The following is a 20,650-nucleotide window of genomic DNA, read 5'->3' as shown; positions in this document are numbered from 1 at the left end:
GTGCTACATTCAGTAATGGGATTCTGCAGTACAGACAAGATGAGCCAGACCCTAACAGACATTGCCCCAAAGACCAAACATCTAAGCTTGTGAGCGACACCATCAGACATAGCCATCCAACAACTGTCATAACAATAATCTATTTACAACATGCGGAGGGGCCCAGATTAAATGAGAAACACCAAATCCTCTTGCTCTCCTGGGTCAAAAAGCTGCAAGTCAAGAGAGTTTGAAAATTGGGGATCTGTCTGCTCTGCTTCTTCTTCAGCTGATACATCTGTGTCAGGTTCATCGCATGCTCAGATGTTTACCCCACAGTAAATTGTGGGTCTTTCAGTCCTCTCAATCCCAAGGACTGCTGTAATTTGGCTAAGTGCTCCCATATGACAGACATGTTTCATTCTAGCCCAGCATTGCATGTCTCGGTTCTCTTTTTACAAAACTTGTCTCCATGTAAAAACCTGACAAAACAAACTTTTGGTCCTTTGGAACAAAACTTTACTTACTACACATCTCAAAGGACATTAGACCATTAAAGTCTAAGGATACTGATTGAGGCAATCCGTGTCTTGACTGCTACAATTCTAAGTTTTAATTTTCACTAATCAAGCTCATAAAAAAAATCTGCGGTTATGGCGGTTTAATGGCTTGTACATTACCTGTGATTAAGAGCCTAGAGTCACGTCAGGTCAATTAGTTGGAGAAACAGGGAAAGGATTACCATTGGGAAAACGGATGCCTTGATAACAGTGAATAATTTCCTATCACAAATGGAATTTCACTTTATTTCCTGAATTGATTTTGACAGTTGGAGGAGTGATATATAATGCAGGCGGTGAAGTTTAGCATTCCCCACGACTAAAACTTGACAGCGCCAGAGAGAGTCCTGAAGCCACACTACGTAGCAGATTGTAGAGACAGGGAGACAGAGACAGAGAAAGAAGGAAATCTGAGGTTGAGGGAGAATAACAAAAGTGCTGAGATGGAGACAGACGGGACCTAAACACACCAAGAGACAGGAACTGAGCAGACAAGTAGACAGAAACAGCAAAGCCCTGTTCTTCCGGCAAAGCCAGAACCGGCTTGCATGGCAGCTGAAACCCAAAGCAGACTTTTCAATTCTGACAGCTGTGCTCGATCCCTCTCCACACCATGGGAATGTGCCAACTCAGCCATGCCAGTCTGGCACCAATTGAGTCTAACAACCTCTTCCAACAAGTAGGATCTTTGCACGTGATAGAACTGTCACGAAAGGGTGGGCTGCGTGTAGTGGAAAGGATGAGCCTCTTAATTTATGGGGTGGGGGGTTGGTGTTTGGGTTGGGGTGTGGTCTAATCCGACCATCAAGAACCCCTCCACAAGATCCAAGCCCTTCCAATTTCTGTCCCTAATCCTGTTTGGTCAGGATAACAAACTAGATGCAAAGAAGGGAAAAGGAAAATAGTTGGACTGCTCAGAATTAGGAAAAAGGAAATTCCAGTACAGCTTTATTTATTTACTTGTGTTTTGACATAGGGCCAGCATTTCTGTATGAAAAAAACAGTCCTTAGTGCAGCATCTATAACAGCACAGAATTGCATTACACTGAAGTTTACAAGGATCATTAAACAAAATCAGTGGACGGCAACAGATAAATATCATAATTATCCAGCTACCTTTCTATAAAAAAAGCTCTGATGCGATTAAATCAATCTATTTCCTTCGTAAAACTGTCAAAATAAATCGACAGCAACTTCAAGCAGGCAGTAACATGTTATACATACTGTTAGCCTGAGTAATGCAACCACCTTAATTCAGAAGCATTCAGTGAACAAAATGCCCAGTTAATCACTTCTCCCACTTTTACACCTAAATAAGCTTGTATATGTAGGTTTATTAAACACATGTAAACCGCTAAAAAAAATCAATTAACTCCTTTCCCATTGCCAAGAGGCAAGTTTGCCTTTCTGTTTTGTTTTTCTTGAGTGTCACACTCGTCATCACTAATATGTAAGTAAAATAGGGAACAGTGTAAAGCAGCAGGTCATATATCTCAGAACACAACATCCAGAAGGGGTGAGAGAAGTTTTTTAAAGTCTTATCAATAATATTGCGAATTAGACACACCGTTTATTCCGGAGCTGATGGAGGAAGTAGCTAAGGAGTGAGACATCCTCTCATTCTCATCTCTGTTGAGAGTTGCACATGTGTATTATCTATCAGGCAGCTGGCAAGGCTTGTGTAGTGACACGAAAGCCAAGCCAGCAAGACAGCGTTGGTTATTTTTACTTCAGTCTCTCTTTCAAACTCAGTGCCAACTAACGATGTCTGCGTGCTGCTTGAGCAAAGTTTGGATGGGAAGTAATAACAAGCCAGCATCCTTAGCTTCAACGTACATCATACCATCGTGAAAATTAGCGTGTTCACCTGGGAGTTGTGTGTCCATCACAGCAAATTAGATCTGGAGCTGTTAAACACCCTTGACTACTGCAGAGTGTATTGTACCCATTCACATTAGACAAGACAAAAGCCAGATATTAGGTGGTGTTTGCAGGTTTTTTTGTACAGTGTGAAAGGGGTATTAGTGGGATTTTGCTCCACTAGTGAAACCACTGAATGGTGAGGAATCTAAACTTCAAATTTGTGATACACTCCCCTACCACAAATCCAAAGCGTCTATGTTAAAACTGAGGCCCAAATCTAGGCTTAACTGGTTAAATTCAGCAGGGAGATACATTTGATTTGGATGATATTCTAAGAAATCATCAGACTAGCTTGCTCAACTACTTACTACTACTTGCTACAACTATCATATTTTAGAAAGAGGGATTTTCTTTCTTTTTCCACTATTAAGCAGGTCTAGGTGCTGTACAAACACTGAAAGTATCAAATAACTCAGTCCAAGGAGATATGCACACATCCCGTATACAGAAACTGTGCCTTTAAACCAGCTGTCAGGTCTACTGTAAGGTTGTGATGTCACACCTTTACAGTCACAGCCCTCAGTGGTTGCAAGAACACTGGAAGAACTGATGTAAACATGGTAAGCGGTGCCGGTTCATGCCTGTGAAAACTGATCCACCAGAAAAGCCTGGACTTCGTGGAAGGGAGATCTTAAAGAGACAGGCACTAAAATGGAGCATTCAGAGAGAGGGTGAATAGAGGTACAGCAGCAATGGTAGTATGAGAAAAACATTTTTGACAATTAGAATGCAAACACTTTCTAGTAGACACCCAAAATAAAAGTACATGGGACCTTTAAGATTTCTCTTTCTTACTCACCACCAGTTCGGAGAAACGTGCATGCAGCTCCTCAGCGGGGGGCATGGGGGCACTGAACTCCAGCAGCTGGAGGGGCACACTGTCCTTGAGGTTGATTTCTGGGGGCTCGCTACTGCCAAAGCAGCACAGGAAGCCCAGGCCCGGCCGCGTCCTCTTCCTGGGGGGCATGTTGGCTGTGGTGACACAGATGGCAGTGATGGTGCTGGACCAGGAAGGTAGAGGAAGGGCCAGGGGCAGGGAGGGGGAGTGGAGAGGAGGATGAGGCTGTTATCTAGGGGGCATGATCTGGAAGAGAGAAGAAAAGGGTTGACATGGACTTTAGAATGACTTTCTATGACATTCAATACATTTAGACAAGCATGTTGATGTTATAATGTAATAATAATCCGGTCAATGTTTGCTAGCAAAGAAATGATTTCTAGTGTACATGAAATAAAAGGATTTATGTTTCCAGCTGCTCCATTTAGTGTAAAATAAATACAGGAAGATAAACAAGCAGCAGCAGCACTACAGCTAAACAATGGAAGAATGTTACCAAAAGAAACGTTTTAACTCCATCATGGGAAATTTTAAAGGAAAAAGACAACACGGTGCTGGGAATACAGACTATTTAGAGGCAGTCCAAGACTGTTAATTCATCTATTCTCTTTCCACATCATCTTTATTCCCTTCACAGGAGGGGCCACCATCATATCCTCGTCTTGACATCGGCTACTCTTATACCACGACAAAGAAACCTCTTGTCCGTAAGGTACAATGCTGGCTGCGCAGTGTGTAGGTCTGTGTGTGTTGTTTGTCTAGGTTTGCACCAAGAGCTGCCCCAGCAGTGCCCTCACTCCTTCAACGGGGCGTACACTGTGTATATGTATGTGTGTTTATACAGTTGTGAATGACAATAACTACAACAGGAGCAGAGGACTGAATAGGCCAAGACACCCTGAAGGATTTCCTCAATGCAACGAAAAAGGATAGGGGTGGTCTTGACAGTATGAATAATACACTCTTTACACCATATTATGTCCTATCAACCACATACTTAACTTACACAATGTGAGCTTACACCCACAGCAGCTCACACAGTTGCCAAAGCTCTACTTTATGCAACAATTTACTGCATTTGTGAATGAATGGAGCTCAAGCCTGTTATGCAAATACCACGGACATGCAAATCCCACAGAAGTATTTGACCAAGAAATCAATTTTGATGCCATTTGTAGGAAAATCCATTAAGTTGCAAACAAGAAAACATGACCAACACTAACAGGAGTAGATTTTAAACAGCAAATACTACAATTTCACTTCCAAAATTTGAAGCTTTTATTGTGATTGTGTACAAAACTAAACGAGAGTTAAGTAGTGGCTATAGCGTTTAATAGGGCAGTGAAAGTTTATGACTTGAGTTTCCACAAAAAGCTATAGTCTACTACATCTTGACTGAGCATGACTCTCCAGCATCACTCTCTCACACATCTGTTCAGCCTAGGAGTTATCACTGTGCCGTCTAAAAATAGCTGGATGGTACATTCTTTATGAATGTGCTGGGCCCTCGGCAGGAGCTTAAAGGGGAAGAAAATGAAAAGAGAAAAACACCACATTTCCATTTTGCCTTTTTGCATTTTGCTCATTAACTTTTTTCGCCTCCTTGAATCTGCTATCCCTCTCAAGGCAGAAGAAGCAGAGCTGTACACAGCGGCAAAGGAACTGGAGGCTGTTTAAAATGAAAAGCAACCATAGTTTTCTTTGGTTTCTTGTTGAACATTGAGATGCCTGTGCAACAATCAGTTGGCAAATTTTCTGACAAGTCTTCAATTGTTCTGTACAGTATAATCACTTTCAAATATGGCGACTGTTTCAAAGACATTGCATCAGTGTGCTCAATGTCAATTATAGCATGTGGCATCTTGTATATGTGTGCCTGTGTGTGAGGTACATTCGATACTGCACCAGCGAGTGTGTTACGACAGCCGAGGTGACAATCCCTAAACACCCCATGAGGGGGGGGGATTAACCTGCTTTTGAGCTCCAGGGCAGAAATGACCTGTGGGCTTCTACTGCCTGTCTGTTCTCTGTGCATAGTGAAGAGTATGTATCCTGTTGCCTATACTAAAGGGACGCTTTGGGTACAATAGACATTGCAGATTACACAATTCAACGCAGAGCCCCAGAATGCTGTGTCAGTCACTGTGTGCATTTAATGAAAAGTAAACAGGCACAGTATCAAGTGATATGATAAAGGCATTGAAAATGCACTTTGACAGTGGAACGCTTTACTAGGCAGGGCTAGGCAAAAGATTGTCTTTTTAATTAAACTCATGTGCCTAAATGTAAACTAAAACAGTTTTTGTTGCAGAAATTGTTGCAGAAGTTAACGTCAGCCTTGAGCAGTCTGAGTAATACAAATCAAAACAATATCATCCAACATTTAGGATCTTCATTAATAAATTCCATGTTTGATTTTCCTGGACAGTGAATTATGCACCTAAATAAAATAAATTTGATCTTGAATCAGATAAGAAGCGTTTGCAAGCTGCCGAATACTTCTGTACACCCTCCTATATGCCATAACCATTCATTTTTACCATCCCAGGCGAATAGGGTGTTTACAGACTGGAGAGAGAGTGGACTTGTGGCGCTCGAAGACCTATATGTACACAAACATTTTGCTTCATTTGGTCAGCTGACAACAAAGTTTAATTTGCCAAATTCTCATCACTTTCGATATCTCCAAGTCAGGCACTATGTTAAAGGTGTATTTCCAAACTTTGAAACCATGCCAACAAGTTGCCCATTCTATGATCTCATGCTGCTTCCTCCTGACTCCAGGCATCTAATATCTCGCTTTGTGTCCTTGTTCTCCACCTCCGCATCCACTCATCACCTTAGAGAAGCCTGGTCTAATGAGCTGGAGCTTGAGGTGTCTGACGATACCTGGAACGAAGCTAGAATTCATACTTGTTCTATCAATGTAAGATACAAATTGATTCAATTTAAAGTCGTTCATCGATTGTACTATTCTAAGCTTAAACCGCATAGAATCTATCCATCACTTTCTCCACTGTGTGACCAATGCGGAGGTGCAGAGGGTTCGTTATCACATCTTTTTTGGTTGTGTCCTCAACTGCATAAGTTCTGGTGTGATGTATTTCAGTGGCTTAGTCTGGTCTATAACTTGGACATTGCCCCTGACCCAGAGCTGGCGCTCTTTGGGTGCTCAGAGAATGTTCTCAGGTACACGCCTGAGATACAACAAGCATTAATGCTAGGCATGGTTGCTGCAAAGAAAATGATTCTCCTGGACTAGAAATCCTCCACTCCCCCTTGCTTTCGAAAATGGCTCAACGAAATGACTGGGATTATCCAGATGGAAAGGATACGCTTCCACAACTCTAAAACACAAAACCGCTTTCTGAGCATTTGGGGTCCCATTCATTGACTATCTTAAAGACATGTAATCCTTTTCTGCATCTCTGCAGAGATGTGCTCTTGACTGTACTGCAACTTGTATTTCTGTAACACCTGGCCATGTAGATAACAGCAATATTACATTCATCCAAAACAGACTTTTAATTTTGTCTGGCAGCTCTGTTGTTCTGTGTTTTTTTTCTTCTCTGTCATTGTGCTTTGTTTACATAAAACCTGAAAAATTTGAAAATAAAATATTCAAAAACAAAATAAATAAAAAAATAAATAAATACATTTGCACTAGAATAACAATAACTTTGAAAATCACGATTGATTGGGCCAGCTTAGTGTATTTTTGCTCAGGACAAGAAGTGCGAATTTCCCTTTTGCTTACATTGGAAAACATGTAACAGTAGGAAGGCCAATAGGGACAAATACAGTGACCAAATACTGTTTCAATATACATATGTGCATGTGAGTGCTGTTTTCAGACAGACCTGACAAATGTGAACTTATCCTTTGAGGTTCTTATGAATTTCAGCTAATATTGTTCTTTAGTATCTTACAAAAGAAGTTTGAACTTGCTTGTAATTGTCTTGCTTTTTGTGATATAATTCATGGACGACACTGTCGGATGTGAAAAGTGAAGCCGATGTGTATGCTTTCTAATGGCCAGCAGGAGTTGACTCCACTGGTTGCAAGAAGAAGTCAGGTCGTATGTAAGCTTATGAGAAAATAACCCTATTTCTCACTTGATTTCTTTCCACAGTAAACTGTTCCCTAATGGTGTCTAAAGGTCCTACAATTTTCTTTGGTTGATTGTTGTTTAGAATATGGTATTTCCAAATGACTAAATTGTTTCATGTCTCATATAGCCTACTTTTAATTATGTGAGTCAGATTTAAAGTACAACCACTACACCTCTGTAATAAAAGCCCATATGACACAGAATCACATTTTATCTAGTGGAAGGGCAACTAGAGGGTACTTTATCATGTTCTCTATAAATATATCCACAAGCCCACTCTTGCAGTGCGCAACAATTTGCAGAGAAACTAATATTATATAATTTTAAAATTAACTAATTTAATTTAAAACTAATTAACTAGTACCAAACCAGGTTTGAATTTTGTATGGAAGTACTGTATTGGCACAGATGAGTATTTTTTTTTTTTTCTGAGTCAGTGGCAAAAAGAAACAGTACAGCACTTTAAAGCAGTGAGATGACTGTAAGAAAAGCCCACTTCAGGGAGGTAAATCATGGAGAATTTTCCATACATTAACACTTGAAAAAGGCTTTGCCTCGAACTATTAACAGTGACAGCTTTTCATCGTTTTTATTACCATAAGATAAAGTATGAGCCGGAGCCAAATCTTAATGGTGGCGAGTTAGTTACTGTTGCTGTGGACAGCTGGCGGAGCCTAATGGAAAAGAGGCCACTCTACAGGGTTTTAAAGCCATTCAGCATAAAACACAACCTAAACCTCCTGTCCAGTGTCTGTGTTTGTGTGAGTGACTGTCTCTATCTTCACTCTCCCACAGAGCCCCACGTGCGGCCAGTCCTCACTCAACACCAGTTCTGCTGGTCGCCCTCCAGCCCATGCCCGGGGAAAGTAGGCCAAGGAATCCAAATACACACTATACAGTATATACACACAGGAATATAAGGAAATATATAGGGAAATATAGGGAAGCATCAACACTTGTGTGAGTGTGCTTGTGTAACATTTGTCATTCTCTTTATAGTGGAATCACCCCACAAACACAATCCAAATTCACCATGTCCGCTGCCATATGTGTCCCTAAGAGGCCCTCTTATCTCCCACCTTTTCATTTAATCCCTCTCCCTCCCTCCCACCTTCCTCCCTCTCTGACTCGCTGTCATCTCCCATTATTCCTCTCTTTCAGGGTGATTAGATTGACATTTCCCTCCACCAACCCCCCTCTGACAGTAACATCTGTCATTTTTCTTGCCACTTATCACATCTACTCCTAACAGCTTCATTGCCTTTTTACTACTCTACTCTTCCCTCTACACTCAGGCTTTCCTTAAAAGCAAGAGTATAGTGTAGATTGTAGAAGTGTAAAAGTGATAACTTTGGCTATGTGCTATAGCAATTTCCTGGCTAATAACTGACATGTACAGTGACTGTGCAGCTTCCTGAAGTCTTGTTGTCACCTAGTGCCTGGTTTAGTGCAATTTTGCACGTACAGAAAACAACATCAAAATCTGTTCACATCGACCACATCTGGCAATAAACACTAGCTGAAAGTGGTATACAGATGCACTGAGTGCTCAGTGCATCTGTATACCACAACTGTTGTTGTTCAAGCAAAGGCTACAACCAAGCAGCAACCTCCAAGGCTGAAAAATAAAGCCAATGTGGAAGTTCTTTAGTTGACTTTATGAAAGACCCCATATCAAAATGCAAACTTTACAGCAGACATAAGCATGTTTACAGCCTGGTACAAAAATAGTTCGGTCTCTACAACTACCATTCCCCGATCCTGAAACTGTACAGGGGAATTTTTTTTAAAAAATAAATATAAATATTACAATTTAGCAGAAACAATAAGGACAAACTATGAATTGTGTTAGCCTAACTGCTGAAAGTATATTTAAAGATAAATGTTGATATCGTAAGCTTTTTTATTGAGTTATTAAAATGGTCTGAGTGAGTTTAAGTTCCTCCAATAAGCAGTTATGTAGTGTATACTGGTTTGTCTAGGGCTTTTTTTGTGAAGGTGTAGAAAAACGGAAGTCTGTGTGTATGTACTACAGATGACATGAAAAAAAGCGAAATAAAACTATGCCTACAGTTTATCATTTTCATTTGTATCTTTTAGCTCAGCTACAATATTTATGATCATCAAAAGTCTTTGGTCTCTTCTGTAGCCAAATCATCATGTGTTTTCTGCACATTCATGCTGTGGCTGCAGCTGGATACACTTGTAGCTGTCAGCAACCAGATTTTATTCGGTCCAACTCCAGACTATAGACTATCAATCTTCTAACTGTAGGTCACTCACAGAATAAAGCTAATCGAAAAATCTCCCTAAAATGTTAAACTTTTTATTGAACTCATATTTATTCTTATCTTTCTTTGTGTGCCACTTTTGCTGTGCTCTCTATTTTCAAACTTGCTTTATTCTCTCTGTGGTCTTTTTCGTGTCAGTGAGTTGTCACACATCCAATGCTCATGACATGGAAAACTGCACACACACACACACGCACACCAAGACACACACCTAGACTTCCCCGCTCTTCTAAGCTCATGACTGGGAAACAGATGTATGTATGGTTGCGTTATAGGAAAAGGAAGCTATCACTGAAAGAGTAAAAGCATGTGGATCTCTATAGGCTAGTGCTAATTAAAACCATCTGTGTGTCAAAATGGGACATAGAGAAAGAGGTGCATAGAGATTTGTCACTACTAACTGCTTGTCATTACAGACAAAAATTTCTGCACACACATACACCAGTAGGAACCATGTAAACACACATTACAACAAATTCCCTGCCTCCATGCTACTGCAGCAAACAACCTGCATCGTGTGTGCACAGCCGTACAGTCACATGTTCAAAATTCAGACACACCCACTCAAGATTCAGATGTAAGGGCATACACACATGCAGCATTTGCATACTCACACACCCAGAGCCCTGAAGCAGAGAGAGGAGCCTGCTGGCTGCTCTGTGTTTGGAGAGTCTCGAGAGCAGCCGAGCAGAAAGGGAGAGAGAGATGAAGGAGGGAGGGAGGGAGGCAGGGATAAAGGGAGATGCTGCTGCCACTTCTCATTCAGCCCACTATCTCATCGCCTCATCCCAAGCACCGGGAAGTAGGTCAGTGGAGGAGGAGGAAGAGGAGGAGGAGGGGGCGGCAGTGAGGATTGTGTGTGTGTGCTGACGAGAGTCAAAAGATGAGGTGTATATCTATGCAGAGATCAGTCTCTCAAACATCTGTGCCTGCATAATTTCAATTCTCTCCCCAACATCTGTTACACAACTCAATGCTTTTAGTAGCAAATACAAAATCGGATTGCTTCTGGGGTTTTTTTCAGTCCCTCGTGAATAGACACGCTTGGACCAAATCAAAAAAAGCTGCATCATTCACCCATTGTCTCTAAATTTTACTCTGCACATTCCCCTCCTTCTTTCTCCTCTAACTACAGCTACTGCAGTGTGCTCAGACATTAAAATGCCTCTCACTTTCACCTCCATCCTCTCTCACTCTCCTCCCTTTTCCTCCCTCCTCCACACACCTGTATCTGTACCTGGTTCTTACTTTCACTCTAAAAAGATGCCCTTGTCTTCTTTATTGTAATACATGCATGGATTAATGACTTCTAATATAGCTTTTCCACCCAAATAATGCCAGCCAGAGATGGAAAGGCAAAGAAAGTCAGGCAAGAGCAATGTAGGTTGAAAAACAAGAAGCAGGGGAAAAAAAAGAAACTGGTTGAAATAAATAACAAGTAGAAAAGGCAGAGGCACAGAAGAAAGAGCAAGATTATTTTAAAGAGGCACTGAATAAAAGATCAGATGCAAGCCTGCAGCAGTCTGTATTTTATTTTTTTTTGTTTTTGCACACACATTGTTTCTGGGTTCCACAAATGAGGACCATTCCTCCGGGGTGCTGGGCTGCGGAGGAGGGTACAGTCAGGCTTACATAAGCACCAGAGATGGGGGAGCAGTGCCATGCCGGCACAGGCTGGAACAAGATGGCAAATGCCATGAAGATTAAAGGATTGGCATTGTTTGGCAAACTGCTGGCATGCAGCTGGTGAGAGGAGTCAACACCAGTGTTGCAAGTCAAAGAGCACCAGGAAACTGTGATCCCTAAGATTTCAGTCTTGGTTGATTTGGTGACACCCACCACTGTTTCCGGAACAGTGAGTGCATTTTAATCATATAGATCCCAGAGTTCCATTCAAAATGGCACGTCATGTATTAACTAATGTGGGGTAGCAAACATGGCTTAAAAGCAGCTTCTATCAGAAAGAGTGACTTGTTGATATGTTCACAGTGTTCAACCTCAAACTGATGCTTAGAGGATTTATTCCCATTATTTATTTATCATTTTTTCCCATTATTATAATAAGGCAGACAGTCGTCCAACATGGCATTATGGAGCTCATGATCAAATGTGTGTTCCCTTGTGCCTCAGTACACAATTGGAATCCTGCACAGGAAAGGCAGATTCCAGCTACAGCAATAAAAACTCATTCATTAAGGGAATTTCAAAATGTTAATCCAATGAATGGCTGTTCCTGAAGAAATTTCAGCCAAACAGTATCAACAGAATCAACAATAGGTATTGATCTGAGGAAAATTGGAAGGATTACCTGATAACCAGGGGTGGAAGTAACAATTGCATCTGTTCTCTTTACTTTACAAAAGCTGTTATTTGTGTGTAGTTACACTTTTTGGAGTATTGTTTTAAATCAGTAATTTTACTTCAGCTGCCCCTTGTGTTTACAAGTCGTATTACTGTTGGCGTCACCATGGCAAAGACTTGATCAGTTCATTTTCCTCAGAGTCACATCTACCAACAACACGCGACAAAACATAAGTTTATTCATTAATCTAGTCAAAAATGGATACATGAAAACAGGTACAAATGATGCCAGAATGCCAGCCTGACTGGATCACCAGTGATTCTTCCAGGAGATTTCGTGCCTGGTGGAAAACAAAAAAAACACTGTTTATAGGGAACCAATCTAAACGCTGATGATGTCTATCTATTGCTATTACATTGTGGAAACTTTCTTGAACAATTATTCCAGTCCAGTATAACAATGCACAATAATGCACTAAAATAAAGAATGATGATGAATCTACCTTAATCAACACTGATTTAATGCACCATCTGATGAGCGAGCAAGGAGACCCACATCAAACACAACCCAGATGTTGCGCAACCAACAGGTACATGCTAGATTTGGCAAAATGCTAAAATGCTCACGTTGGATCCTCTAGCGGTGAAATCCACATTTCCTGTATTGCTTAGTAAGCCCTTTCTGTTGTCATTGACAATTTCCATCACAATTGGGACTGCAGAGACTCTTCCAGCTCAAAAATGTTCTCTTTGCAGTGGAACAGAGATGCTAAGTGGGCTTATAATATCTACTGAAAATGGTAAGAAGATGAACAAAGAGTCAGGTGGGTAGAACAACTACAGGGACAGATATCAACAACAGCTGCATTGCCTAGCAACATAGGCGTGTGCATTACGCGGTGTGTAAAAAATGTGTAGGTCTGTGTGGTTTAACATATGTGTTTCTGGCCAATTGAAAATGTAATGCAGTAAGGTTTATTCAGAGTACATTCTAATTTACTTTTTACTTTTGTCTAAGTGAGTTCTCCCATTGAGTTTTTCTTAAAGTAACAGTGCTTCCTTGAGTATATCATTCAAGTATTCTTTTCATCTCTGATTATTTTTGTTGATTGAATAATCCATCCTTTGACCATCCCATCATTTCTGATTTAGATTTTGTACATTCATACCTTTCTTCAAATTGGGGCAGGCACTTGCAGCAGATGACAAATCATTATCTATCCTAACTGTCTTTGGAACCATAAATGTTTCATGCAGTATACCAACATGGAGGGACAACAATGTGAACACACAATAAAAGGTCTTAATGGTGCTGTCTTTGCACATGTCTGCATGTCCCCATATTTGTAGGTAGTCCTGGTTGTGTACTGATATGTAAACATTGCATGTGTCCTTTGACATGGAAGTGAATCACTCACACTCATTAATTTGACATGAAATAGCTATTCAACCTAGCCATTAGAAACATTGGAGCCATGCCACCCTTTGGACGCTGTTGCCCCAGACATGCCCTCTACGACAGCCCTACCCTCCCTCTCTTCTGTCTGCTTGTCTGTCCCTTGACTAATGGACCTACCCCTCAATTCTTTTCTCCCCTTCCAAAGCCACTGGCTCCAAGCCAAATCACCTGGGACACTAAAAACTCACCCTCTCATGGACCCTATTGGATCTGAGGACCACCCATAGTAATTGCTGCATGCCTTGGTTAAGCCATGTACACATCATACATCATACCCTTTAAGGGTTAGAGGCCACAGTGTAGTGCTAATCAGTTACATTAGTGCACATTTTAGTTTGTTCTGTCTCACACCAATTAAATAGATTTAATTCATGCATCACTTCCTTAATTACATGGGTTTAGCACCATGGGTGGTGAGTTCACAAGATTTATGCTAAGAAATGGTGATGTGTGAATAGTCTAAAACAGCTGGCCCAAGATCCATCCATGATCAAAATGATGTAAACATCAACAAATAAACTGTGCATTAGCAACATGTAGCACTGAGTCCACCATACACATTGAGACTTGCATTCCTGATGTGTGATATCAAGTCTCAGCTGACAAATGACCGGAGCTGACAGCAGAGGAACTGCCATTATTTCACGGCACATTTGCATGAGATGCATTCTTGCGCTCATTCTGAAAGCACACACAAGGCCAGCGCTTTCATGAGTTTCTGTTCACCGAGTGGCTTTCTTATGTGGACCTAGACAATGGGCCAGAGGATTTGGTTTGGACAATTCTGTTGGGGCCTGGCAGGGTAGGCTATTACAGGCAGGGATAGTTCTCTTGGCATGTGCAACGTCAAAAGTTCCTCCACTAGCTTTGGAATCCATGCGCATCTGATCCTCAAGGGGACAGTTATTTTTAGCTATGACAGCATAGTTTGTCTCCAAAGCATTCTGAGGCTTGTTGATTGGCAATGGCAAACTAATTAAAGGGGCAGTAGACAATGTTTTTTTTAAAAAGAAAGGATTCTTTTAAACATTGTTTCAGACATGTTCTACCAGGTAAAGGTTTGCTTAACAGCTGCAGATATGTGTTATGAAAATAGCTGATTATCATACCATGTAATTTGATTATCAACAGTATTGCAGTATTGAATTCTACTTGTGTGTGTGTGTGTGTGTGTGTGTGTGTGTGTGTGTGTGTGTGTGTGTGTATATATGTTTTTCCAAAGAAATACACACTGTATATATATATAATTACATTTGTTTGGAAAAACATGAGGATTGCATGGGCACAAGCAAGTTATCCCCACAGCCTGGCGAAGAGCGGGTGCTTCTCCCTAAATAAAAAAGCTCATTCACCATCAAACATTTTCGTCATATAACCTGAATAGAAGGCAAAGTCTTCTTCAACGTGTTGGCGCAATGACTTACAAAGTATGATACAAACCACTTCACTGACACATCAATCCAAAAGGCTTGCTGGCATAGCAGGCTTCTTGGGATGCCTTGAACATAACAGCATCATATGGCATCAGATCCAGTCTGAAAAAAAAGAAGGAAAAGATCTGCATGTCCTGTACATCAACCTGGCCAACGCCTGTGGATCAGTTCCTCATTCTCTACTGTGGACTGCTTTTGAACTCTTCCGAGTGCCTACAAGGATAACGAATCTGGTAAAACACTATTTCCAGGATCTGCAATTCTGTCTCACAACTACAGACTTCACCACAGCTTGGCAACCATTCGAAGTAGGCATCATGGCGTCTCCCCATTGGCCTTCACTATGGCAATGGAGGTCATTATTACAGCCTAAAAATGGGTTGAAAATAGCCACAGTGTGGTCAGCAGCTACCTCCTATACGAGCCTATATAGACAATATAACAACACTGACAACAACTGTTCCCTGAACCAAGAGACTTCTAGAAAAGCTTTATCAAAAAATCTCACGTGCGCGACTGAAGATTAAGCCCAGCAAGTGTAGAAGCATCTCCATTGTCGAAGGCCAAATCACAGAGCAAAGATATTATATTGGTGGAACACCTGTCCCAACTGTGTCAGAAATGCCAGTGAAGAGCTTGGGCTGATGCAAAGCTCAAAGACACCGAGCAGTTTTAACAGCTAAAAAAGGATACCATCTTGTATATAGCTTGCATCAACAAGACCTTGTTACCAGGAAAACTCAAGCTCTGGTGCTTTCAGTTTCGAATACTCCCAAGACTCATGTGGCCTTAAAGTGTAACGCTTGCCAAAATGCAACCTAGGCTTTTTTTGTGAATGTACCCCAGTCAAACCTTCGTGTAAAAGCATAATCTTTTACACGAAGGTTTTACAAGAAGGTTTTTGAACAACTCACGTTAGCAGCAGCAGTAGCCGTCCTGCCAGTCGAGATGCGCCGATCCCCGAGTGCGGCGTAACATTGAGGAGAAAGCTCCATGTTACGCAGGGGATCGGGGATCAACGCATCTCGACTGGCAGGACGGCGACGAGCAGAGCAAGTTAAAGCTAACGTGAGTGTTCAAAAACCTTCTTTTTAGTAAACTCTGTGTACACAAACAATGTTCTCAATGCTCGTGTTTATGTGTAGAGACCCTGGTGATGCTACGAGCAAAGTTTCATGTTGTGTCGAGTCTTCTTAGTGTTTTAAAAATAAAATTAAAAAATTTTGATGCTACCATACAGCTGCCCCTAGCATGCAATTGAAAATGATTTTGATCCGAAAACTAAAATACGGTACATCTTAAAAGTGGCTTTTTCGTCATAATTATGCTTTTACACAAAAGTCTGACTGGGGTACATTCACAAAAAAAGCCTAGGTCGCATTTTGGCGAGAGTTACACTTTAAGCTGTGTATGAAATTCCCATCAACAAAGTGGAAAAGTTGGAAAGGGTGATCAGTACACATGTGAAAGAATCACTTGGAATTCCACAATGCTTAAGTTCCTTTCCAGTAAGGAAATGGCAAACTGGAGTTACCAATCACAAGCCTGGTGGAAGAATTCAAATGCACCAAAGCAAGGCTGGTCATGACCCTCACCGAATCGCAAGATACTGTCATTCAAGCAGCAGCCCCGCGTTTGGCAACAGCGAAGCTCGCATACTTTGTCAAGTTGACAGTACCATGGGTAGATGGGATTGGAGAAGCCTATGAGCGAAAACAGACCAAGTATGCGGAACTGGCATTTGAACCTGACCTGAATTGCTGGAACACCAAGATTTTCCCAGTACAAGTAGGATGCAGGAGTTTCATTGCTACACCCACAACCAGTCTGTTGAAGAAAATGGGGGTGAGGGGTCGCTCTCTTCATAAAGCAATAAAATCATTGTGACATACAGCAAAAAAAGCAGCAATTGGCTTTGGATCAAAGAGAAAGACAACAACTGGTCAACAAGATGAAGACAGGAGGGTATGAACCTGAGGGGGGCGTACCTGGGATGCCAAGTATCACCGTTGAGCTCTCTGGAGACATTGTGGGCCTATCAATGAAATGTCAATGAAAATGGATTCCACCTGATGGCCCTGATGACTAAAACTGCCCTCCTTTTCACCACTCCAATCACACTGCCAGCCTCAAGAGTGCCAACTTACCATATATTTCAAGTTTATATCAGGTTTCATGTTTGTCAGGCATTTAAGGCAGCTACTGATAAGGGCTGTCTGTGCTCTTATGCCTACGTGCATCTGCCAGGAAAAGAACCCAGAATCAGAAGATCAGAAACCCACCCTTTTCTTTACCCTCCCATTCTTCTCTACCATTCCTCCTAACCTCCCTCATTCTTTGCTTACGTTTTCTCTCAATCGCTTCCTTTCTGCCCTGCAATCAGATAGGGGAAACTGCAAGGATGAGACAGCTGAAAATCTATTCAGCTGTTGGATCTGGAGCCATGCCTTCAGACAGTGTCGCCAGGACAAAGTCTGGGGCAAGACTGTATGAGTCAGTGGCAAAACATGCACTGGAAAACCTCATAGTGATATTTCTAAAGCAAAATGACAATGGACTTCAGGCACATGAGAAGCGCCTCACATTTCTAGTCACTGTATATACAGTAACATCTTTAACAATAGCAGCAGAACAAAGTTAAGGGAGGTGTGGCTGAGTCGGTTCCATGGGGCTGCCATACAATATAGAGATAGTACTGTGCATAACATGAGGAAAAAAAGTCTCTACATTTAAATTGACCACAATTATTATTAATTACTTTAATAGCTTGTGGTTAATACTGTTGCTTAAATATTTCCAGACTGTCTCCAAGTCAAATGAAAACTTTTTTCAGACAGTCAATTGGAGGACAAGTAATTACATGTAGTCGCCCCAGGTTTACACAGTGGTTACTGATCTGAATATGAAGCCTAGATCATCCCACTAAGAGTAATTGCAATGGTTGTTGAATGCTTTTTAATCACTGAGGAATCAACTGCTACAACTGTGCAATTCTGGACAAGCTGTTCAAACTGTCCATATGTTTCATTCTTACCAATCAATCCACTTTGTTTAAATAGCATTGAAAAGCCAGATCTACACCACCTATACGTGGCAGTCTTTCAATATCACATCACAAACTCTTTCACAGCAAATGTTTGAGAATTCTCTGAGGTCTTAATGGCTTTTAGCTTCATTCATAACAAACGTATAAGCACTGTTGGTTTTAACGGGGCCATGAGGCACAGTAACCCACCTCACCCATAAAGAGGAAATGCCTCAACTAAACCACTGGAAAAATGGGAGGGGAGAGAAGATATTTCCAATCCTCTAGGGATGTCATTAATACCAGTTCCATTTAGCTTGATTCATTAAAAAAATAATTTCCTATGTGGGGAACATTCATAATGGTGCAGACCACATGAAGTACCAGGGGGTTGTTACAACTGTGCTTTTTAATTGATTTTTTGCTTAGACCAGAAGAAATGTAGCAGCTCCATACAGCAGCTGAGGCACACCCAGCCATACACAGTTGCAGTTTGAAGCAAATTATTATAAACATGTTAAACCCCTTCATAGTACCCACAAACCACAGACACAAGTTGCATGAACAAAAGTTTAAATAAGAACCTGAACACAAGCAAACAATTTGGATGAAGTTATTGACAAATCAATCACACATTTGGCCAGACAGGAAACCTTTTTGTGAGATACCTTTTCAATTTCTTTTTTCTAATTTTTGCATTTTTGTTTGACCTCAAGTGACATCTTTTCTCTCAAGGATTCAGCTTGCATAGTACTCAGAAGGTCATCCACATGTTGCAAAAGAGAAGTCCACCAGTTGACTGTAACAATACAGATGTTAATGTTGGCTCAGGAAGAAGGTTGTATCATAGGAGGGAGACTAACAGACCCAGATCACAGACCCACTGTTGACCCATTTCTCTACTGGCCAATGGGCACATCTCTGCGAGTCACATATCCGCTCACCAAATAGACCGGATCACTGGGATAACTACGCTATTAATACTGGGAATGAGAAGAAAGTCGGCCATGGCACATTCCACAGGCCCAACATTCCCACATATTAACAGGGCTTGGAATGAAATCCAATACTTGGCATCCCTTTCCCCCAAACCCCAAAGCACTACCCTGCCGGGTCAAATCATTTTCTTATTTCATGTGGGAGGAACGCCAGAGTCACAAGCTCTTGGTCTAACTAAAGATGTGTTATTGTATATTTAAAAAAAAAAAAAACTGGCACAAGTGCAACCTCAGAGCTGGTTACCATGACTATCAAGAGGGAAAAGAAGCTGGACTTTCCAGAGACCCTGTGTTCTCACCCCAGAATCGTGTCTCTTTGAGGGAATTAGCCTAGGCCATCAGTACAGTGCACTTTTAATTATACAGAGGCTTGAGAAGATCCTGCTCTTCTGGACAGTAAGAGAAAAAACAAAATCACCCCTATCCACCAGTTTGTTTCCATACATGCTAACAATACATGCAAGAATTGGTTAGCTGGTTAACTGGTTAACTGGTTAGCTAAGCAGTTCTAACAGACAGCTTGCCGTCATTTGGCTTCTCATCATTTTCGCCAAAGTTTGAACATGTCAATCAACGTCAGTGGGTGGACCTAGGCGCTCCATATAGTTCATTGTTAAGCTATTAATCTTGCCTGGGTGAGAGGTCAACAGCTGCAGTATAGAGGACAGAGGACTTCTGGATAATGTCTGGAATGCTCCTCTGGGACAGTTATAGCAACGCAGATAGGAACAGCCCTATGAAGTGACTAGCATTTTTTTTAAATAGCCTGCAGTAACACTCCACTGAATTGAGGGACTGTAAAGAGGAGATATGCTTACACATCATAAGCCCCAGAAAGTGTGTCACTGGCACAAATGCAATTGTGTCATCTGACACATAGTCAGTGTGGGGACTTCCAGCTAAGGAGATGAACAGCAGCCTTCTTCCTAAATTCTCCCTGAGTTTTGTCCGTAACCGTGCTACTGTAAATACAACATGATAATAATCCTATCAGAAAGATCAGATAGTTGAATTTAAGCAGCTTTACAGAACTCATCTTTTTCTCTGTGTCCTTATTCTAAGGCCTGTTGAGCTGCCAGTCAGCAGCAGGGCTGAAGCGATAAAAGGCCGACCGTCACTCACTAACTCTCCCTCGTACTCCCTCTAATCCTGAGAGAGCACTTCATGCATCCGTAATGGTCGATAAAATATGAAAAGCCCTGAGAGTGCTGATGGCAGCAGAGGGTGTGTGTATGCTTCATGTGAGTCCTCAACTTTTGTTAAAGCCCTCCCAACACACTGAATCTTTTAGTGATGTCACTCTGCTTGCCCCCCATGCACATGAGTCTGGGAGGATTTCCAGCAGACTGGAGCGTAAGCCTTTAATGTGGTGGAAATGGATACTATCTTGTTCACAATGCAAAAAGACATCAAAGAAAACACACATGGCCCTATGACCTCCGATTCATCAACCTTCAAACCCAAGCCACGTAAATGAACAAATTACTTTGAATGCTGCACAAATAATGTTTGTCTTATGCTTTTCATATTGCTCATATTTCTCCTGTGTCAGCTATTTGAAAGCCCAACCTCTAGTTAAATGTTCACAAATGCTGAGGTATCTGTATGGAATGTTGTCCATCCACAAGCCATCGGACCTTGGACAAACCCAACGTAGGCATCCTAAACCAATTTCACAGGTATAAATTTGGAACGCTGGAACCTTGCATGAACCTTCATCACTGTTCTTTTG

The 20,650-nt window shown here is 41.4% G+C and overlaps 1 protein-coding gene across 3 annotated transcripts in view; it reads right to left on the bottom strand.

Annotated features, from left to right (window-relative positions):
• daam2 (dishevelled associated activator of morphogenesis 2) overlaps positions 1-20,650 on the bottom strand; it is a 116,497-nt gene that overhangs the window by 68,372 nt on the left and 27,475 nt on the right. For all 3 annotated transcript variants that reach the window (XM_073467186.1, XM_073467185.1, XM_073467187.1), the window contains one exon: positions 3,262-3,546. In XM_073467186.1, the coding sequence (XP_073323287.1) occupies positions 3,262-3,429 (168 nt within the window). In that variant the 5' untranslated portion in view covers positions 3,430-3,546. The remainder of the gene's footprint in view (positions 1-3,261; positions 3,547-20,650) is intronic.

This window comes from Pagrus major, chromosome 5 (assembly GCF_040436345.1).
Source record: "Pagrus major chromosome 5, Pma_NU_1.0".
In the NCBI taxonomy this organism is placed as follows: Eukaryota; Metazoa; Chordata; class Actinopteri; order Spariformes; family Sparidae; genus Pagrus; species Pagrus major.
This window is presented reverse-complemented; position numbering and strand designations above follow the sequence as displayed.